The 23,594-nt window shown below is 41.7% G+C and overlaps 2 protein-coding genes across 2 annotated transcripts in view; both read left to right on the top strand.

Moving 5' to 3' along the window:
• Positions 1–11,185: 11,185 nt before the first annotated feature.
• On the top strand, positions 11,186–12,187 carry XCR1 (X-C motif chemokine receptor 1). The gene has a single exon (XM_049777400.1). It carries the CDS (start codon positions 11,186–11,188, stop codon positions 12,185–12,187), a length of 1,002 nt encoding a protein of 333 aa, XP_049633357.1.
• Positions 12,188–18,298: 6,111 nt separating this feature from the next.
• Positions 18,299–23,594, top strand: part of FYCO1 (FYVE and coiled-coil domain autophagy adaptor 1) — an 84,766-nt gene continuing 79,470 nt past the window's right edge. The window contains exon 1 of the mRNA XM_049777297.1: positions 18,299–18,405. The gene's annotated coding sequence lies outside the window, so the exon portion shown is untranslated. The remainder of the gene's footprint in view (positions 18,406–23,594) is intronic.

The following is a 23,594-nucleotide window of genomic DNA, read 5'->3' as shown; positions in this document are numbered from 1 at the left end:
TGTTGCCCTTTATACTCTCCAGCCTGAAGGAAATTCACCATGCCCCCAGGGCAAACCATTGTCCCAAACTCACCTGTTGGGGTATTGTGGGTCATTTACATATCAAAGAAAAATCTAGTTAATGGTTTGGAAGTCAGGAAAAAATTATTGACGCGTTTTAAATTTCTAACTTAAAAGGTTTCATTAAACAAAAAAAAAATAAGGATGTTGCAAAATATTGTGGTTGTTTTTGTTTGTTTTTGGTGCACGTGAAGGTTTAACCACTGCTAAAGGAAGAGTGAAGAAGTTTTTAAAAAAAAAAAAGGAAGGAAAAGAGAAGGAGCCGGATGGTAGGGCGTTTGCCTTGCATGCAGAAAGAAAAGTGGTGCAAAGAAATTAAAAATGTGTAATAAATAATTACTAATATGTCTCTAGGTTAAAAGAAAGTGTAAATGTTTTTAAGCATGTTCTGCCAGAAGTAGTGAGCATTCATTCTTCTGGTTTTCAAAATTAATTTGTGTAACGCAAATTGCTGGTGTTTTATTGCTGGTGTTTTCTGCCTGCAAAACCAAGGTCAGAAACTAAGTAAATTTCTATATTTAAATTAAGCAATTAAAATATTATTTTGCAATTTTTCATTATATGTTACCAAGAACATTAATATTTGTATCACAGGAGGTTTTATAAAATTGGTCATGGTTTTAAGAAAAAATGTATGAAATATTTTGTTGCAGAAAAAGATTCTAAATTCTCTAAGTAATTTAAGTAATATTTGCTTTTCCTCCTCTTCTCCCAGAACTTTTAGTACCATTTATGTCATGGCATCATGTTGCTTTTGCACAAGATACAAGCAGATGGCTTTCCTCTCTGCATGAGGAGTGACCCCCCAATGCAGACAGAAAATCCAAAAATTAGTGAGGGGACCCCAAAGCCCCTCTTTCCAGAGGAATAATTGAAGTTGAGGTGGTGTGACAAGCAGGCATCCGTAGAGCATTTGGCTGAAAAGACCGGAGAGAGACTGAGATAAATGGCCTGAGTAAGGAAAATTGAAGATTTTCCCTAGAAGATCATCACAGCCCTGTGGGCCCCTGCTCTCACCCCTCAATCTCAGGAGAAGAGAATTCGAGGTCAGTCTCTGTCCAAACCTGGAGAGAAGTGGAACAGACAAATCACCTCTAAAAATTCCTAAAGAGGGTAAAAAACCTACAGCCCAGGCCAGCCAGAAGATCCTCTGATGCTGAACTGACCATCTCATCAGCAAACCTGAGTGACTGACATGAAAAACCTGGTGTCTACAACCTATCTCAAAAAAAAAAGCTCTGTAAGTAATGGGGTGCCCCAGATGGAGATTTCTCCAACATGCTGTATATGTGCAAAGGAAAAAGCCAAGTTATTCAAATACCTGGTAAGGTACAAGGTAAAGGTGGAGAGAAAAACCATTTTTGGTAGCTAATTAAAATTCTAGTGGGCCTAACTTAAAACCCACTTCTTTGAAGTAACTTATGCAAAAATGCTCTTACTAGTTGTATTAAACCAGATTATAAACTGTAAATGCAAATGTTAGTCTAACTGAAGTAACTCAAAGCTGTGTTTATTCATAATGCTATAATGCTTTGTTTTCTGTTGTTTAATTTGTGCTATCATTACAGACAATAAGAACGGCTGTGCCATTCAAGTTGTGCTATTTACTGCTCCAAGGCCTGAGTGGGTTAAGTAATATTCCCCTGTCTAATTAATCTAATCCTTTTCACGTGTTAAGATTGCAAAAGTGAACCAGTTAACTGCTCCTTTAGGAAATATGAGATTTCACCTTATCTAGAGATCGAAACTGCAGTCCCCTGTCAGCCTGAAGTAGCTACAGAAGATTGATCTTCGACCACGTTCCCTCTAATAACTTCTAGGGTGACGAAATCTCTAAAGCAAAATGGTCATCAGAAAAAGCTATAAGAGAAATAAGGGGAAAAGAAAGACCACAGGAATTAATAAGCCAAGTTAACAACTAAAAATAACATTATGCCTATCTATCCCAGAGGTTAAAGCAGGTAGCAAAAATTATGCTTCTCTTGGTAATGTTAAAAGTAGAACAGTCATTACTAAAAATGAAATTTCTTCATCTCTGTCTGACCCAGTGCAGGAAAGGCAACTGGAGTTTAGGGCTCTACTGTCCTCTCTACCCCAACAGCTGTTTAAGTTGCAGAATTAAAAAAAAGGAAGCAGAAACCTCCTTATCTTCGTTGTGAAATTCACAGCCTATGAGAAGAAAACCCTGAAAGCCCAGCTGAGTCAGCTCATAGAACCAGAATAAAAGTCCTAGTCTTCCTTCAGCAGCAACCATATGGTGGCCCCCCAGCGCAAATGTTTTCTGAGCCTTATAATGTTTTTCTCTTCCCCTTCCACTCTCCTAGCAGCTTGGCCGGCCGCCATCGATGCCCCCTACAAAGCCAAGTCTGAAAGGAACTCAGGCATATGAGCCCCAGAAGCCGAGAGGTCCTAGTAAAACGGTATCGCTCACAAACACTAGAGCCTATGTGGAAAGAACTGCTGTCAAGGTGGACGACATGCTTCCTGAGTTCACAGTGGAGCACACTGAGAATCCCCTCAAGATACGGGTCCAGCGGGCACACTTCAACCCTAATGCACTCACTGACTCTGAAAATGCTCTCCCTGGCACTTGCTAAGGAAGGGCTCGAACTGCTTACCTCCGGTCCTCTACTTCTCCCATGTGTTGTGTTTGGGGGAGCCGGAATGGGTGTGTAAAGCAAAACCTCAGCCTTTGCCTCCCTTCTGGGGGGGGGAATTGGCCTCTGGCTGTCCCTGTCTAACTAGGTAATCTAACCTTTGCTTCTTTAGTTGAAAGGTAGCCCCTTTTAGCTTTGAATCCTCAAATTCGCATAACAGCACCAAATCTGTAAACCTGGGTCAGGTAGGAGGTACTCAGTGCTCAGAAGTCCTGCCTGCTCCCTCTAGCCCAGGGTATTTACCTCCGGAACAGGTATGAATGTGTGGTAAAAATTTAGCTTATATGCGTCCCAGCATTAGTGCCCCCCAACATTAACATCATCCCGGGAAAAGAGCCCATCCTTCTGCCTAGCATAGATCTCTTAGGAGGCACTCCTAGGTCTGAGCACTCTACTGGTAGGGCTCAGAAGTAGCAGGTAAATTGATAACTAGGGGAGCAGGGCCAGCAGGGCTAAACAGGAATAACAGACTCTCACAAGAGTTAATTTCAAATGTGTGAAACAATCAAGCACCATCAAGAGTAGCTGGCCAAGATAAGGAGCTACTGGATGGTCCCTTATGGTCTTTATGGGGTGGGATTCTCCCCTATCTAATACCCCTACTGGGGTCCCTCCTGGGCCTTTTCATTTCTGGTAGCCATTGGCCCATGCATAATTGCCTCACTACATTCATATAAACCCAGGTTAAAAAAGTTAAACTTATGGTATTACGCCACGGATTAGCTCATGCAGATAATTCTAGCCAGGAATATCAGAAAGTGGAGGCCCCTAATCACATTGGCTTCTAGGATTAGAAGCCTCAAGTACAAGAAGTGGGGATTGAAAAGGGAAATCAGCACCCCCCCACCAACCTTGGCGGGTGTCCCGCCCCTTAAGGAAGTCGTCACTACCTTGGCTCCGCCCTTAAGGAAGTCGTCACTGCCTCGGCCCCACCTCTACCCCTACCTCACCAATGATTCGTGTCCAGCCCTCAAGGACTCTCCTTCCCCTCCCACTTCCCATCCTATATAAGGGGGTGACTAGGGACCCACGCGGTCTTTGGTTCTGGTCCTATTCTGGGAATCCATAGACCCTGGCCATTCCGAATGGTCAGTATTAAAGCACTTTTCAAAGCATTTGCTGGAACTCATCAGCCTCTTCATTTCTCTGCTCCGGGCAGCTAGATTAGGATGTCCGAATCTTTCAAGGTCCATCCTAGGCTAGAGCTGGCATGGCAGACGCCTTACGGCTCTGCGCCACCACCCCGGCCCTGGTGTCATTTGTTTTTTTAACCTAAACTAAACCTGCAAAATATGCAGCCTTGGAGCCAGTCCAGATGGGTGCTAGACTTCCTTGCTCCTTCACTCTGTGTAAGTGACTTAGTTACTAGTTAAACTTAAAGTGAAAGGTCACAATGCCTATTCACAACTCAACACTGTGTTGAGGAGTCAGGTGGGCAATTGGTGTGGGGGTGGGTAAGTGGAGGGCAGGGTGGGAGCAGGTGGCAGAAAGCACCCAAATTGAAAAGGAAGTGAAACTAACTTTATGTGCAGATAAATATGATTTGATGAATCAAAAAGTCTAAATTAGTCTAAAAACTACGGTCTAAAAACACATTCATTTAAACTACTAAGTTCAGCAAAAATGTAGTCTATAAGACCAATATATTAAAATCAGTTGTATTTTCATATTCCCATAAAGCATTTTCTTCCACAGCATTAAATTAAAATGCTTAGAAAGAAATATAAGCAAATAGTGTGACATCTGAATACTGAAAAACAGAAGACACCATTAGGGGAAACTGAAGATCTTTAGGGCTTTGAAAACTCAATTTTTTTAAATTAAAAGTTTTAATTTTTAATTTCTACTAGACCACCATGAGATACAGTGTTAAAAATTTGATAGTTGAGTTTCAGTTATAGAATGTTTAAGCGCCCATTCCTTTACCAATATTCATTTCTAGCCACCAATTTCCCCAGTTTCCTTTCCATCCCATCCCTTCCCTTCTAGCTTGTCTCTATGGCATACACTTAAGATCAATATTTCATGAAGACGTCAATAGTTCCAAAAACTAGCAGCAGACTCCATTCAGTCCTAATCAAAATTCCCCTCTCATTTCTTGATAGTGTCTGTTGATACATATAGGTTATAGCTTTAGATTCACTGTCACACATGTTCGCATCTCATGCCAAGTAGGGATCCAAATGCATTCTTTTAATTTATTTTTTTACATATTAAAAATTAAAAATATTTCCTCTCCTTCGTTATCATTGTGATGACTATGAAGGATCACACACATGATTGGCTGTGATGTTGACACATTTAGCTACAAAGCACACAGGGGCCACTCTCCTTGATGGTCATGTTCCCTGGGGGTGCGGGAGGGGGCTGGTTTCACTGTGATGCTAACACATGTGCTTTCCAGAGTCACATTCTGGCCACATTCCACATCTTTCCCTTGTGGTCCTTGCCTAGGATGAACATTTCAGCTGCGGTGCTCAGCTGTGGGGTGGTTCAGAAAATGCACATTCTGTTTCAGAGCTGGGGGTCACAAATGTCAAAGTGTGGGGACCATACACAGTGCCTGTGAATAGCAACTGGGGTTCCAAATCTCAGCTCAAGCTTGAAAGAAAGATTTTTTTTGTCACTGAACTATCCCCTAGGTCTTCCAATTCATTCTTTGCTCTGTAGATATGTTATTATAAGTGACGTAGCTATTCCCCTCTAGAGATTTCAGTACCCCAACCCGCCCCTTACACAGTAAACTTTCTTTTTCAGCCAAAGGCAGGGGTTTTGATTTCTTAAAATATAATAGAGGAAAGCATCACTTCTGCTTCAAAGCTCAAGGAAAGAAGTGTGCGAACAGGTGAGCTCACTTATAAAAATTAAACTTATATTTTCTTATCTTGCTAATAGTCTAGACCAGAGTTCTAAAATTTTATGGGATTCAGAATCACCTAATGTGCCAGTAAATATTCAGATACCTGAATCTTTCTCTGAAAGTTCTGATGCCATAGATCTGGAAATTTCCAAAAATCTGTCTGGCTAACATAACTGGTCTGTGAACCATATTTTGAGTGGAGCCATTATGCACAAGGCTTCTCTTCTTATGCTGTAGAAAAGTAAGGATGATGTAAAGTATTTTCTTTCTTGGTGGCTGAACAATTCTGCTGTGTGTTTTCACTCCAAATTGTCTTTTGTACCAGAAAGTTAAGTTGATTCTTAGAACTTGGAACCACAGTGATGAAGAGGGAGAGTAGTTATTTCTGAAAAAGGGCCAAACTCCGGGGATGTAAGAGAGTGATTTAAGATCAGGTAATCATTTTCCTTTGTATCCCCCAGGCCAATAATCAAACCATGAGTTACTTTTGAAATGCTGGGAAAACTAACAACAAAAACACAAACTATGGAAAAGCAGATGGTTTCTGTAGATAACTTTCAGTGCTAATTTGATGAGAATTTAAACTTTCAAATTAAAAATTAAAAATATTTTCTCCCCTTCATTGTCATGAATAGGTACTTCACTATTGTGATATCAGAAAGGACTAGCACATGACTTAATTTATTTTTCAACATATTAAACCAATCTTGTTTCTGGGATTAAAAACCAGGATGGTTATCAATATCTGTTTCAAGTGTATAGCTATATATGATTTGTTAATGTTTAATTAAATGTTTTTATGTCTATACACGAGGGATTTATTGTAAAATTTTTGTTTTGTTTTTTGTTTTATTTTTCTTTATGTTTAACATATGCACTAGAACAATTATGTAGTTTTGGAATTTTCTTTTTAATGGTTAACTAAGTGTCTATAATAAATATAGGACTATTTATATTTTCCACACAATTTTGTCAGTTTTCGTAGACTGACTCTTTAAAGAAACTTGACCATGGGGCCGAAGAGATAGCATGGAGTTAAGGCATTTGCCTTGCATGCAAAAGGACGGATGGTGGTTCGAATCCCAGCATCCCATATGGTCCCCTGAGCCTGCCAGAAGCAATTTGTGAACATAGAGCCAGAAGTAACCCCTGAGCACTGCCGGGTGTGATCCAAAAACCAAACGCCCCCCCCCCAAAGAAACTTGACCATTTTATTTAAGCTGTTGAATCTGTTAACCTGATTATCCTATTTGTTTTAGTAACTGGTCAGAATACTGTTTTGTTTTGTTTATGGGCTGCACATGATAATTCTCAAGGTTACTCCTGGTTCTGCACTCAGGAATTACTCATGGAATCTCCCCTATGCTGTTTTCCTGTCCTTTTTTTCTTTTTCTCTTTTTTTTTTTCTTTTTTTTTTTTTGGTTTTTCAGGCCACACCCGTTTTGATGCTCAGGGTTTACTCCTGGCTAAGCGCTCAGAAATTGCCCCTGGATTTGGGGGGACCATATGGGACGCTGGGGGATCGAACCGCGGTCCTTCCTTGGCTAGTGCTTGCAAGGCAGACACCCCACCTCTAGCGCCACCTCGCTGGCCCCCTGTTCTCTTTTTTTCTTAAACTCTTTCAGTATTTACAATCTTGGGCTCTGGGCATAGTTCAGAAGCAAAGCACATGCTTTGCATACAGAAGACTAGGGTATAATTCCCCCAGTGGGGGGCGGGAATAATATTCACCATCTTTTGGTAGCTCAGTAGTAACTGTAGAAATTACTCCTTTTTGTTCTTATTCTATTATCATTCTCATATTTAGGATTGGTCTCACCAGAGTTTATTCTATCATAGTTAAATGTAAAGAAATGTGGCGAGGGAAGAATAAATGGCCAGTGGCATTAGAACTGGATATGATTTATAGAATTGAGATTAATGGGAGGGAGGGAAGAAATTAGTAGGGGGTTCTTTAGGAAAGTGGGCAATATGGTAGTGGGAGGGGTGTTGGAACGATGTATGCATGAAACTATTACAGCACCCTGATAAAAATGGAAGGGTTGTGTGGAACCAAGTTAATTATTCTCTAGGCAATATAGCCCAGTATTTGCTAATCAGATACGCTTGTCCAAAAAGTTCTCTTACCAACTCATTCTAATGGCAATATTCAGGATTATACAGCAAGAAAAGACCAGGGCATGAGGGTAAAATAGAAGTTAACTAGTCCAACAGCAATGATTTCCCTGTCAGGCAGAGGAGCCTAAGGACTCCTGCAGAGCTGAGGGGAACCTTAGAGGTGCTCAGAGGTGAGATTTGTGACTATAATTCACCAGTGATGTAGGCCAAGAAGCCAGCCCATCTCCCTTTTGCTTTGTTCAGTATTCATGAGAAATGTTCAAACATGAAGAATTTATAAACACTTGTTATTTCTAATGAATTTAAATAATAGAGGGAGAGGTTTTAATGTTAAGAAATCTTACCCTCCATTTTCCCCATTTTTCTGGACCTATGCAAACAACGGTGATTGCCACTATCACACCTTTACTATATTTTTTTACTTTTATCCTTTAAGGAAAAAAAATGTAACTCACTGAACTTAAAAACAAATAACTGTAGTAGAATGCCTGTCTTGAATACAGGCAGGGGATGGGAAGGGAGAGGGGGGAATGTTACACTGGTGAAGGGGGGTGTTCTGGTTATGACTCTAACCCAACTATGATCATGTTACTTAAATAAAAAATATATTTAAAAAAAAAGAAAAAAGAAAGAAATTTTACCCATATAGATGGAGTGCTAATAGTCAAAAGATGGCCAGTCATCAGTGGTCTGGAGAAAGAAAAGCAATAATACAATGGAGTTGGGGGTTATCTATCTGATACAAAAGTTATTTAGAATAGGGCTAGAGTGACAGTACAGTGGGTACGGAGGGTAGTTGCCTATCACACAGCAACCCAGGTTATATCCACGGCATCCTTTATGGTCCCTGAGCACCTCCAGGAGTAAATCCTGAGAGCAGAGCAAGGAGTTAGCCCTAAGCATCACTATGTTTGACCCAGAAACAAAAAAAAAGAAAAAAGAAAAAAGAGAGAAAAGAAAGAGAAAGAAAGAAAAAGAAAGAAAGAAAGAAAGAAAGAAAGAAAGAAAAAAGAAAGAAAGAAAGAAAGAAAGAAAGAAAAGAAAGAAAGAAAGAAAGAAAGAAGAAAGAAAGAAAAAAGAAAGAAAGAAAGGGAGAAAGAAAGGGAGAAAGAAAGGGAGAAAGAAAGGGAGAAAGAAAAAGGTAATTAGAATGCTTCTATTCCAAAATAGTTCCACTTCCAATTTGTCATACTGCAGGAAATAACAAATATCTAATTTCTGATTTTATTCTAAACTATACACTGCTTAGTCTATTAATTACTCAAGTTTATAGCCTAGAATCTAACACTGTCTTGTATATGTCAGAGATAAGTTTGCTGTAATGTGCATTAAATTTATCTATAAGATATAAATACACAATTTTTATATGTAAGAAATAAGTATAACTGAAAGTTTATGTTTCCAGAGAGATCATACAGGGGGTAGAGTGCTTGACTTGCATGCAATCAACCAGGATTTGATCCCTGGCATTCCCCAAGCACTACCAAGTATAATTTCTGAGTGCAGAGCTAGAACTAACCCCTGAACACCACAGGTTTGGCCCAATAAGAAAAAAAAATTAAGTGTAATGGGTTCAAATGCATAAATTAGGCACTCTTTAAAATTCACAAGAAATTTGAACCCCAACAATGCAAAAAAAGAAAACCTCCATAAAAAAACATAGTAACGGGGCCAGCAAGATAGCGCTAGAGGTAAGGTGTCTGCCTTGCAAGCGCTAGCCAAGGAAGGACCGTGGTTCGATCCCCCAGCGTCCCATATGGTCCCCCTAAGCCAGGGGCAATTTCTGAGCACTTAGCCAGGAGTAACCCTGAGTATCAAATGGGTGTGGTCTGAAAAACCAAACCCCCCCCCAAAAAAAACCATAGTAACATAGTTACTCCAACTAGAAACCCTAAATATGAGAATCTCAGGGGCTAGAGCAATAGTACAGTGGGTAGGACACTTGTCTTGCACACTGCCAACCACATGGAATAATACAGTGGGTTGGGCACTAACAACGGTAATTTCTTTTCTTTTTTTCTTCTTTATTTTTTGGTTTTTGGATTTTGGGCCACACCCAGTGACACTTAGGGGTTACTCCTGACTATGGGCTCAGAAATTGCTCCTGGCTTGGGGGACCATATGGAACGCCAGAGATAAATCCAGCTTTATCCTGGGCAGCTGCATGCAAGGCAAATGCCCTAACAAGAGTAATTTCTGAGTGAAGAACTAGGAGTAACCCCTGAGCACTGCCAGGTATGGCCCCAAAACAAACAAACAAACAAACACAATAAAAACCCAAAGACTCACAAGTGGGCAGCAGCATACAAATGTATTGTACTAATTTCCATAAATCAAAAGAATACAAAACAAAATCCTATAAACTATTTTCAATTCTCTTCATTTATTTGGGTGTTGATACATTGCTTCTTACATAAGGAAAATAAGGAAAATCTTGCAAGAACCACAGTGTCTAAAAGGGAATATGAAGAAAAAATATAAATAAAAAATAAAAGGGAATAAGAGGAGGAGAGAGGGGGAGGAAGAGGAGGAAGGAGGAGGAGAGGAAGAGGAGAGGAGGAGGTGGAGGAGAAGTAGAGGAAGAGGTGGAGGAGGAGAAGAAAGAGAAAAAAGAGGAAAAGAAGAAGAAAGAGGAGAAGGAGGAGGAGGAAAGGAGAGAAACTGGGGACACTGGTGGTAGGAAATGTGCACTGGTGAAAAGTGTTGTACAAAGTATGACTGAAACTAAATCATGAACTACTCTGTAACTGTACCTTATGATGATTCAATTAAAGAGTTTATTTATAAAAGAAAGAAAATCTTGTAAGAAAAAAATGAACAAGACTAAATAGTACACATAGGGACTTGATGTTCTGCCAAAAGTCCTTAATCTTATTACAAATAGTTCACCAACTAGAAGCTGGTCTCTGGTCCTTATTTAATGTGTGTGTGTGTGTGTGTGTGTGTGTGTGTGTGTGTGTGTGTGTGTGCGCGCGCGTGCGTGTGTAAAATGGGTCCTGTTGATCTATAACTTAATCTCTTCACTTAAAACACCATGCTTCTGGGCCCGGAGAGATAGCACAGCGGTGTTTGCCTTGCAAGCAGCCAATCCAGGACCAAAGGTGGTTGGTTCGAATCCCGGTGTCCCATATGGTCCCCCGTGCCGGCCCGGTGCTATTTCTTTTTTTTTTTTTTTTTTGGTTTTTGGGTCACACCCGACGGTGCTCAGGGGTTACTCCTGGCTGTCTGCTCAGAAATAGCTCCTGGCAGGCACGGGGGACCATATGGGACACCGGGATTCGAACCAACCACCTTTGGTCCTGGATCGGCTGCTTGCAAGGCAAACGCCGCTGTGCTATCTCTCCGGGCCCAGGAGCTATTTCTGAGCAGACAGCCAGAAGTAATTCCTGAGCACTGCCGGGTGTGACCCAAAAACCAAAAACCAAAAACAAACAAACAAACAAACAAAAAACACCATGCTTCTCTCATTTCAGATTCCCTCCACCTCTAAATGGAGACCACAGACAACCCAGATGACAACTTCACTGTTGACTATGACATGGATAGTTTTGTGTGCGAACACGAGTCATTTGACTTTGCCACCATGAGCACCACCGTCTTCTACCCCCTGGTATTCCTCCTCAGCCTGCTGGGCAACAGCCTGGTATTGTGGGTCCTGGTGAAATATGAAAATCTGGAGTCTCTCACCAATGTCTTCATCCTCAATCTGTGCATTTCAGACCTGGTGTTCTCTAGCTTGATGCCTTTGTGGATCTTAGAATATCACATTGACTGGTTTCTGGGAGACTTCGTGTGTAAACTCTCCAACATGCTCTTTTCCATCAGCCTATACAGCAGCATCTTCTTCCTGACCGTTATGACAGTCCACCGCTACCTATCTGTAGTGAACCCCCTCTCCTCCTTGAATTTTAACACCTTCAAGTGCCGCATGATGGTGACCACAGTCATGTGGACAGCCAGTATCCTATCCTCCATCCCTGACACCATGTTCCACGAGGTGAATTATGGTCGATGTGACTATTCAGAGATCAAGTGGCATGTCATCTCTGTCTACCAGCACAATACCTTCTTCCTACTCTCTCTGGGAACTATTGTGTTCTGCTATGTGAAAATTCTTCGCACCCTGCTTCGCATGCGATCCAAACGTCACCACCGGACAGTCCTGCTTATCCTTACTATTGTGGTGGCTTACTTTCTCAGCTGGGCTCCCTACAACCTGATTTTGTTTCTGGAGACGTTATTGAAACTTCAATTTATCAAAGACTGCCAGACCAAACAACAGATAGACTACGCCTTGCTCATCTGCCGGCATCTTGCCTTCTCCCACTGCTGCCTCAACCCAGTGCTCTATGTCTTTGTGGGCATCAAGTTCCGCAGACACCTTAAAAATCTCTTCCGGCGTTACTGGCTCTGCCAGCAGCAGGCATCCAGTCCATTCCCCAAACCTCACTCCCTGGGTGGATTCAACTATGAGGGTGCTTCCTTCTATTGAGAGGGAGTTTGGAGGTACATGCAAGGGTGCACAGAAGAGCTGGAGGGATAGCAAAGAGAAATAGAAGGTGCAACATTGGGGATTCTGTGCCTGCAAGGATAATATGTCCCCATCCTGCCTCTTCTTCTTCAAAAAAAAATGTGGCTTCCCACCTGGGAATGCTATATTGTCACCTAGAAAAATGTTTCTTGAATTCTGTTCCATTATTGATGCCCCCATTTATTTACATTGACATGGGTTTCACATTATTACTTAGAATGTAATATGATTCCCAGAAAGGAGCATCTTTCAAGATCCTGAAACTAAAGGTTGTAAAAACTTTGTAAATACAAGATACTGGCAAGATGATTTTTCCTTTCCTGTCTGTTGGACTGCTCCAGCTGATCTTGTTTGTTCCGCTCTGCTATAGATTCAAGATGTTCCTATATACAGAACTAAAGTAACTACATCCTCAAAGAAGCATACTCAGAATGAAATTTGGATTTGGAACATCTTTAGGTGTACTGGAGACAAGTTCTGTATTATAGTTGCAGTTTCTGGGACATAACTGGAACTTGCACCTGAGCTAAGTGCTAGTTATGAGCATCAGCCTCTTGTTGAAGCTCTAAGTGCTACATTCTGCACAATGCATTCATTTGGAGAAAATAAAGAGGAACAAAGTAGGTATACACCAGGTACCAACAGGCCAGTCTAAAGGACCCAGAAGTGAAGACTCATCTTGGCCAAGATACCTAAGGTGAAGATTCCTACACTTCTCATCCTCCATTGAGATTCCACACTTTCCATGGACATGCTTGATTAATGGCACCAGCTTCTCTTCAACTCCCCACCCCGCCATACTTACATACTCCAAACCTGAGTCATCATGTATGCTGCCTTTCCTTTTTCTCCACGTCTATGACCAAGTCCCGGGGAAATCCACCTTCAGTGTCTCACAGTTTCTTGCCATTGCATGTCTATAAATCTGTCCTCAAATAATTTCATTTTTAGCATTTGTTCATTTTGTTCCCTAACATCCTCTGCAAGGCCCCCAAGATGTTTCAAAACCCCATTGACTCCTCCTATTGACAAACAAGGCTTAGACACTTCTTCAAATCTTTTAAGGCCTTTACCATCTACTACCGATAAAATTTCCAGTCTCTTTCCACTTTTACCTCCCAAAACAGATCCAATCAAAAAAGACTCTGGGACCTTTTGTTGACATGTCACTTCCCAATATATTACCTCTAGGTCTTTTTTATATATTACTCAGGCCTGGAATACTTATCTCTTTGCTCGCTAGCCAAAATGCCCCACATGAAAATCCAGTTTTTTAGAAAAACTCTTCAGGTTTCCATAGCACTCAGCTTGTTTCCTCAAAAATAGATCTTGTTGCTGCTCCCTTACACATATGTGCCTCACTGATTCCCCTGCCGCCATCCAAATGCAGTGTCAGGGGATAGGTTTGTACCCCTCCAAACTTGGATACAGGTGAGTTATCACTGAACTCAAAGGATGCAAGAAGGACATCTGTCATTATTCTAATTTATGCTTTCTTGGAGTCTTGTCCTGGGACATATTGTACCTTCTTTGTCGTAGTCTAATGATTTATGGATATTTATCTTTCTTCCCTAGCCAACTATTTCAGAGCATATGTCTATCCCTCTCTGTGGTAATGTTGATATTCAGCCTCATTTTAGTTAGTGGGACATTCATCTGCCTCTTAAACTATTCCAAAGTTTTACACCTAAAGAGAGACAAAAGCCAATCTTTAAAACTTTGCCAAGCCACACCCATATTGTCCCAGCCTGTCAACCTAATTTAGCTCTGGATGAGGCCTTTGGAAAAATCTTCTCCAGGTGATTTTAATCTGTGCCCTTGTTAGGAACATTGAGCGCATTACCTTGACAATGGAAATTCCAGAATCTTCCACAGTTTCTTGAGCAAGACCTTGCACTCAATTAGTGGGCCCTCAATATAGACATTTTAAAAGAAAGTGGTTGCTGATGCATCCTTAGTAAGAGCCTACAGAATCTGTAAGGCACCCCCTCTTCCATTCCAACTGTCAGTGACCTAGTCACCTGTGAAAAGTCAACTTTGGAGGAATTTAAGTTAGTTAGGAAAAAGGGAGGATCTGGTTTTAAAAATTAGGCAAGCTGGCTTGAGAAATAGTATGGGGGAAATAGTTAAATAGTCAAAGTGCTTGCCTTGCCTTAGTCAACCCAGTTTGGTCAACTTCAGCTGTGCCAGGAGTAATGAACCAAAAGTAAGCTCTGAGTACCACTCAAATATGACCCAGACCCTGACCCCCTTTGCCCCTGTTCCCTGGTCTCTGTGCCCACAAAAGTTTTTAAAATCAGTAGTACCTTTAAAGAGTTGGAAAATCAGCAATTTTCTAACCAACAAGTGGAATTATCATTTATAGTAGATGGAAAAGAAAACAGCAAAGGGAAAGAGATAATAACATAGTTGTTGATCGGATATATTTTAGCATATTTCTGGTTAAGCTAATTATTTAACAATTCCTAACACTGATATTAATAAATATTACTCAACTTCTATTCAGAGGTCAGGCTGTAACTAAGGAGTCAAAGGACAGTAGGTTTTAGTTTTCATGTCCACTTGGTCAAACCAAAGCACCATGGGGATTTGAACCTACAGAGTAAAGTTTGAGGTACTATATTCCAGAAAATTTCCTTTTGAGAAGCTTACTCACCACTCTCCACACCCATACTATTTCTTTATATCCAGGATGCTTATCTGAGTAATTTTTTCCAAAGGCACTTCCATATCTCTAGGAGCACTTCATCAAATACAATCATGTCTAACTCTTTCTTTATTGAGATGTTTTGGCATCCCAAATAAACTTCTTCCAAGAAAAAATATTTAATTAAACTAACCTAACATTTTAGGAATCCAACTGCAGAGAGAGAGGGGGTGGTGGTGGGAGTATAAGTAGGACAATGAAAGAGCATACTATAAAAGAATGGACTTACAAATTTGTTCAACATCATAAACTCTTAGTCCACACACCTCCATGAACTACTAGCTGTGCTCTCTCTTTCTTTTCCACTAAAACCCTGTTCAATATCATCTGAACTTTTGTAGTCCTATTCCTTCTAGTAGGGAAAAAAATGTTCTCTAGATACAGGTCTGAAGCTCTACCATACTTCCAACAAAAAAACATAAAAGATCTTCCCAGAGAAGATCTCCATGAATGCATCACCACTTCCATTGCTTCTGAAACAGAATAGGACAAAAATTCTGGTTTCTGAGAAGGAACAGACTGCTCAGTCCACAGCTGTTCCAGAACTCATATGACTTCAGCCAGAATGGAAGTTCCTTGAGTTTTATCACCCAAAGGACTTCCCATAAACTCTTCTCTAGCACCCACCAGCCTTGACATCACTGGGTTTGTTGGAATCCTAATGACCTTCATATATTAAGTCTACAGAATATGAGACAAGAGATCCATCAACATCAGTTTCCAAAGTAACAGAAAAGACTCAGCAGTCTCATCCCCTAAAGCCAATATCTTTTATTTACCCACTGTTACCTTGGGCCTCTTAGAGCCTCAGCATCCATGTCTATAAAACTATAAATGTCAACAATACAAAGGCAAACTCTACTTACTTCTCAAAGTGTACATGAGGTCATATGTATAAAAATACTTGCTTTTTTTGACTTGAAAAAAAAAAACAGATCATTTGTACAAATAAAAAACTAACATGATGAATATGCCTTATTTTTTTTTGCAAAATTATTATGTAAATTCATGAGAGAGTTTGTCTTATGGGGAATTTTTATTTGGGTTTAGAACTAAGAAAGGAATATAGAAGAGAGACTGGAAGGAAAAGTGTGGAACATTTTCATAAGAGTCAGGATGATGGGAAATTTTAACCTTAATAAAAATTGCCCAGGAGCTAAAGTCCATATTAAATGCTCAGATTTACATGCTTATCTCTTCCTTGGCCTGGTAGCCATGTTTTCACAGAGCACAAATAAAGCAAAGGAAAGAAACTATAGGGTCGGGGCTGATGTACGGAATCAGAGAGATGGGAAGACTGGGAAAGTCTCATTAAGAAGTATCATTTTAATAAAGTTGAAGGAACTAAGTATAGAGTTTTAAAACATATCCTCAAAGTCTATGTCATTACTTTCATTGAGATGGGGTTCAATGTATCCTCTTCCTGAATATGATCTACAGAGAACAGCAAAAATGACACTTCTAAGGGTAGGATAAAATAACACCAGATCTCTTGGAGTTGCCCTTTGGGGTTATACAGATGTCAGGGAAGAAGATAATTTTGTTTGAGAACGTCCAGATGGGGAAATCACAGCCCAGTAGCACCCTCAGCTGGCAGCATTGTCAACTACAGCCATATGGTACCGGTACCCCATCTAACATCATCTAACCCATTTTGCCAATTATTGAGCAAGGATTTTATTTTATTGTTTGCACTTTTTATTTTTTATTTATTTAGTTATTTGGGAGACACCCAAAATTTCCATCTTTGATTGGGAATCACTCATTGTAGTGCTTGGATACCCAGTGAATCAGGCAGTGCCCGAGATTGGATGGGGGCCTCCTGAATATGCAAAAGATGTACTGAGTCCATTGAGCTCTCTCTCTCTCTCTCTCTCTCTCTCTCTCTCTCTCTCTCTCTCTCTCTCTCTCTCTCTCTCTCTCTCTCTCTCTCTCTCTCTCTCTCTCTCTCTCCATGTGGCTCTGGTTCTGGCTCATGTGAGTTTTAAATACAACATTGTGGCTTTAAGGCATAGTGTTCCATATATAATAGGCCTTCTCTAAATATTAAATTTGTGTACTCTCCTAATTCCTTTTGGGTCTAAGTTCCAAAGCAAAGAACTAGACCATACGATTGAAATGAAATTGCTTTCATCCTTTCATACTTCATAAAACTCTTCAGACAATGGTTTCCCTCTGGTTTCTCATCCCCCTTCATTTCATAATTTTTAATAGGGAAAGAGAATTTGAAAAATCACTTCTCCCCAACTGGCTCCCCATTCATTTAATTTGATTTATACTTATACCTAATTTATCAACGATGGTAATTAAAAGGCTATAGTCTAAAATTAAGTAAAAAAAAAGTGTCAAGGAGATAGCTGGATGGCCTGTGCACAAGGGTTGCACATAGAAAGCCATCCACAGCATGGCAAGGTCCCTGTGTACTATCCAGGGCTACCTCTAAGCACTAAGGGTGTGAACCGTATAGGGTAGGGTCATCAAGCCAAAAGAACAACTTCACAAATTAACTAAGAGAATATCTTTCACTTCCTATATATAGTATTCTACTCTACGTCCTCTCTTTTTCCATTTTTTCGTGGTGCCTTGTTTCACTGACCATCAGCTAAATCGTGTGAGTGTTTTTAGGCTTAAATGGTGGAAACATGTGCAGGATGGTGCAGCTAGCACTAAGGGATGAAATCCAGTCACAAGCTGAAGAAGCAGGTAGACAGCTGCCTTGCTCTTTTGTTCCCATAAGAGATATTACTGACAAATGCAATGTGTTCAACAGAGTCCAGAATGCTTTAAACCTATAAAATATAAATATAAATTGAGCTAAGAGTGGGATAAAAATTAAGGAATGGTATTTTATGAACACAGTTTTTCAGCACTGATTTTTACCAAGTCCCACTGTGAAGAAATGAGTCTATCCAAAAAGATGGGACAAAAATGCAACTAAAAACATGAGACATCATGCCCAGCAATATATATCATGTTCTTCCATTGGATCCAACATATAAAAAAAGATGATTGCTTCCTTACATATTAATAAATCTTTGGGTGTTAGTTGTATTTTTCATTGACAGCACACGCACAAAAACAACTCAGAGATAGTCAGATGTCAACTTCCCAGAGTCACGATTCTGAATTCAAAAATCCTTAGGATGTGTGTGCCTTAACACTCAGTCCAGGATTCAAAGGGTTAAAGCCGGGCTGGCTTAGTGGGCGGGGCAAAACAAGGAAGGTGGGAGGGGCGAGACCCGAAGGCGTTTTCAAGCGCACAGCCTGTCGGGAATTGTAGTCGGCGCCCATCAGTCCGTGAGGCTCGGCGGGAGGTGTCCAACAAGGTCGCGCGGGGCATGCCGGGAGTTGTAGTTCCCGGCCTCTCTTGCCGGAGTATCCTGCGTATCATGGCCTCCCGCTCAGCGCTCCCTTATTCTTCCTCTTGACCCCAGAAAGTTTCGCTTGTGCCCCGCCGGGGATCCTTGAGCTCGTAAGTGGCGCGGGAAGTCTGCGGGAACTCAGGGCCTGGCGTCAGCCGATCTCGGCTCGGGAGTGGAAAACTCCGGGGTGCTTGTCACCTGTTGCCTCCACTGTCCCCGCCCTCCAGGGTCTCCCCTAGACCCTGCCTTGGTTGGCCTCTGGCTCCAGCCTTGGAGGGTCTGGGGGAGCATCCCTGGGAGGTGAAGCTGACTCTGGAACTCGGGGCTACTGCTTTAGGTGATCAGATACAAAGACTGAGCCCTCCCAATCTCCCCCCAAACCATTCCAGAACCCCCTTCCCTCCTGAGCCATTCTTCCACCTGGGAGCCTGTCTGGTGCAGGTGTTATTCGTTAACAAGTTTTGGCCTCTGGGCCTAAGGGGGACAGGTCCCGGGTGTCCCCTAACTCAGTTTAAGAGGCTGTTGAGTCCCAGAAGTGCACCTGGGTGACAAGGGTTCATCCCTCTCCCTACCCCACCCCTAGGTGACTGTTGGGATCCTGGGGGGCGACTCTCAGATCCAAGTTCAGCCCCTTGGAGAAGGCCCCAGGGCTGTCTGCAAGCAGACAGATGGTCCTGTGTGGCCAGGATGGATTTGGGGCAGAGTCTTCAAAGCTCAGTGTGTGGGTTGGAGAGGGCAGGGTGGAATCTAATGTTTTGAGTTAAAAACAAACAAACAAACAAACAAACAAAAAAGCAGCATGGTTGGCACAGCAATCCTGCCCTCATGACTTCACATGTCCTCTGATGCCCACACTTCCTTTTGGCAGCTGCCTCCTCCAGAAAGAAAAAAAAATAGGTAGGGGTAGTGCTTAACTGTGTTAGCCACGGCCCCCCACTCACTGCCCTATCCCTTTGCTTATCTCACATCAGCAGTTTCCTTTCCCTGCAGAAAAATGGGTCAGCCGTCTCTGAGGTTGCCGGAGCAAACTATCCTGGACTCGCTGCCCTCCTGCCACAGAAAGAAGCTCTGTCTGTAGCCTTCTCTCTGGCCATCTGCCTCCATGCATCGACTGCCACTTGCTGATGTTGGCAAGAGAGGTGGCTGTCCTATGCTGTCTGGTTTCTGAGGTTTCTTGCCTCCAGTGACTCCCGTTTTCTATATTGTTTTGTTTTCTATTTATTTTTGGTCTACATTCGGTGGAGCTCAGGGTTTACCCTAGGGAATCCAAGGACCATATGGGATGCCAGGGATTGAACTTTTAAGGAGCCTCAAACAAGGCAAGCACCCCATTCACTGTACTACCCCTTCAGCTCATCTTGTTTTGGTTGTAAGGAAACATCTACATGCCCACTTCTTAGATTCAACCATTGCTATTTCACTTTTTTGTTTGCTTGTTTTTTTGTTTGTTTTGGAGTCACACCGGTGGTGCTCAGGGGTTGCTCCTGGCTCTGCGCTCAGAAATCACTCCTGGCAGGCACAGGGGACTATATGGAATGCCAGGAATCGAACCACCCTCCGTCCTGGGTCGGCTGTATGCGAGGCAAACACCCCACCTCTGTGCTATCTCTCCGGCCCCAGCTATTTCACTTTGACCATTGTTCTGTTTGTCTACAGTTGGTTGATCTTTTGGCTGCTCCCTGAGGCAGGAGGATCTTGGGCTCAGGAGTTACACATTGAGACCTGTATTCTTTGTTCTTATTTATTCTTTTCTAATTTTTACTATAGTGCCATAATCTGCCAAGTTCTTCATAAGACAGTCATTTCAGGCATTGAATGTTCAAACATCAACCCTGCCAACAGTGTGACCTTTCCTTCACCAGTGTTCCCAATTTCCCACCCATTACCATAACTTGCCTCCATACAGGCATAAACACATTTGTTTCATATTGTTTGTTACAACACAAAGGGAAATGGAATTATCAAACAGGGGTCAATTTGAAATGATTGTTCTATATCTCCATGGTGTTTCTGAAGTCAGAGTCTAAGGATTTACTTGAACGATGGTTGGTGCTAGTTCTGTGTTACTGTTTAGGCTGAGTGAGCTTTTTAGATTTCTGTGTAACTTTCCCATCAGATTTCCTGTGATATGACTGGTCTGACACTACTATAAAACATTGAGGTGTTGTGGCTACATGGTCTAAGATTTATAGATCTGAAACAAATTTGGTGGCTTGGAAGTTTGATAAGGTTAAGACTGAGAGTTGGGCCCTTTCTGTTGGAGAGTATAGGTTGTGGCACTGGGCTGTTGTAATTTGTGTATAAAAGGGAACCTCCCTCCTTTCCTTAAAATGTCACAGAGGTAGCAGCTAGGGTCAGGCTACCTGGGAAGTATTAATAGCCATTATTTTCTTTTGGAGCTTGGTAGAGGAGTCAGGCCATTTTTCTTCTAGGAAGATGGTGGTGGTAGGTGGGTATAAAATCATCCCACATGCCATGTGAAGGAGTTTGAATTGGGGTCACGCATGAAATAATCCAAACCAGGCTGAGGGTAAAATACAAGTAGTCTGGTATGGAGAGGAAGCTGCCTGCTAGAACTGCCATTTTTTTTATTGAGCACAGAGACCACCCTTGGGTGGGGCAGTTAGGACAGATAGCTCTGGCTCTCCTGAGCCAGTCCCACCCAGGTTTACAAAATAATCTCTGTTTTCCAGTAAATCCAAGTTGTAAACAAGCATACAAAGGAACCAGGTGGGGGCTGCTGGAATTTCTGGTAAGGAGAAGGGATTTGACCCAATCACTTCTTGAAAAGAGAGTCCCAGAGTTTTCTGCCCTGAGAGGATTTAGGCTCTGTCTTGCTCAGGGCAGGGTTGCCCCAACATATCTTTATGTTTAGAGGAACTACCCACAAGGAAGCACAAATAGAGCAGCCCCTTCCTGCAGAATCTTAGATAGGCACTTGAGAAATGGCAATAGGGTCTGGAATAATAGTACAGTAAGTACACCATTTGCCTTGTACTTGGCCTACCCAGGTTTGATCCCAGCATCCCTTATGGTCCCCTGAACACTGCCAGGAGTAACTCCTGAACATTGCTGGCATGCCCCCCCCCCCAAAAAAAAAACAAAAAGAAGAAAAAGAGAGAGAAAAGAAATGGAAGCCCCCTTTTCTCTGTAGTAGGAGAGGGTTGACCACAAGACAATTTGGGTTCCTTAATGATTCCCCAGGTACTTAGAGACTCAAGACTAGACTATCTTTTCAACCTGAGGCAGAGGCTGAGGAAGTGTATTGTCTCCTTGTGGTCTTATGGTGAAAACCAATTGTAGGAAGTTTTGGAGGTGCATTTGCTGGATTAACCCCAAGCAGAAGAGCAGGTGAGTCCATTAACTGGTGCCTGGTAACCCTCAGAAGCCACCTATGAGCAGAGATGATTCAGGGTTGACTTTGTCAAAGTCAAGTCATTTGGTGCCTGAAAAGGCATTTCCTTTTTGTAATTTCAGTGCCAATGTAGGAAAGAAGCAGCTTTTGATCAGGAAAAGAATTTTTGTTTGATCTACTGAATAAGTCAGTATAGTGGATATTGTAATATTGCCACAAGTCAGTGTTTGTCATTTGTTTTTTTTTTAGATCAGTCTTTTAAAATGGCTGAAAGATTTGCAACTGTCCCACTAATAAGAGCTTCAGCTTCAGAGCACCATCCATGGCTTTCAGAAAAGGATGGCAGAAAGTATGTTCATTTGGGCCAGAAGTTTTTTCTTCTTTTCATGTTGCAACCAGTTGTAGTGGCTCTCAGTGATCCTTCCTATTTGCACAAGTCTTTATGGGATTTGAGAAATACCAATATCTGCTTCTAGAAGAGCCATATCCTCTATTCAGGTATTAGGGCCTGTGCATCAGTGTAGCTCTAAGGAGCTACGAAAGAGGAACTGTGGTTTGATTGTTTTCCCTCTGGCTCTATATCTGATTCTGGAAACCAAAGACAAGTATTACCAACTAACTCAGGAACTTAAGTACTATATATACTCCTAGCTTGGGGTAGAGAATTGACTTCAAAGAGGACTTTACATTTATTTATTTATTTAAAAACTTTATTGATTGATTGATTGGTTTTTGGGCCACACTCAGTGGTGCTCAGGGGTTATTTCTGGTTCTGCACTCAGAAATCGCTCCTGACAGGCACAGGGGACCATAAGGGATGCCGGGATTCGAACCACAGTCCATCCTGGATCAGCCATGTTCAAGACAAATGCTCTTGCCCTGTGCTATTTCTTCAGTCCCCTTTTGTTGTTTGTTTGTTTTGTTTTGTTTTGTTTTGCTTTTGGGTCACACCCAGTGGTGCTCATAGAGTTCTTTTTAAAAATGTGTTCAAATTTCATATTATTAAAGGATAATTACTATTTACATTTTGGTGCTCTTATAATTTTTTTTTTATGCCTAATTCTTAATTTGGTTTGGTTTGTAGTATAAAAGCATGTGCTTGGTTTTAGCCCATTAACTAATTAAGTGGTAATTTTCTAAGGGTTCTCTCTGTGTCAGACTGTGTTGGGGGGTGAGGAATAAGGATGAGCAATGGAGCTTCAAACATATGCTCAAGATAGAGTCAACAAGAGATGAATGACAATTGTGGTGGAAGAGGCAGAAAGCCAGAAAGGAGAGCCCCCTTCCCAGAGATGCTGAGAACCAGGACAAAGTACACAGGTGAGGTTTGGTGCCTTGTGTGCTCACCTGTTTTTATCCAAGTACTTGCCAAGCCTCAGGTGATCTCTCATTTGACTAAGCTTTTTGGAGTGCTATCTTTTTCTATGGGAGGTTCCTTTTCTTTAAGGAAAAGGCTCTTCCATGCTGATTCACAGCTGTAAGCCCAGCTCTTTGGTCAAGCTTGCATTAGATTCAAGGTACCCCACAAATTTCTCTTTCCTGGCAGGCAGTTTCTTACCACATTCTGGTGTCATGTCTTCCTCCAGGTTGTGTACTGTGGTGAAAACATACCCTGCCAATGATTCATCACTGTCTGGACTAACTTCTTTGATACACTGGCCAAGGAGATTCTCAGGGATCTAGGACATTTATTTACATCTAGAAGTTTTCCCCCACTTCTGTGTAGGTGGTTCTGTTTGGGGCAGGAGTCGATGTGCCAGTTGACTCTCAATGGCCTACTAGCTCTTGTAGCTAGAACCTGCTCAAGTTTTCTGCTCATTTGCTGCCACCTCCTCTTGGTTGCTTTCTCCAAGGGGCCCAGCAGTTCCAAATACAGATAACATGGATTCTGCTTGAAGCAGCTCCCCAGCTTTCTAAAAGGAATAGAAGTCAGCCTCCCCCAGG

This window comes from Suncus etruscus, chromosome 7, assembly GCF_024139225.1.
Source record: "Suncus etruscus isolate mSunEtr1 chromosome 7, mSunEtr1.pri.cur, whole genome shotgun sequence".
NCBI lineage: Eukaryota > Metazoa > Chordata > Mammalia > Eulipotyphla > Soricidae > Suncus > Suncus etruscus.
The sequence above is the reverse complement of the archived record's forward strand: the minus strand, read 5'-3'. Positions and strand labels throughout refer to the sequence as shown.

What these genes read in the sequence shown, in the direction of transcription:
- XCR1 (XM_049777400.1), top strand. Translation starts at nt 11,186, where the DNA reads ATGGAGACCACAGACAACCCAGATGACAACTTCACTGTTGACTATGAC.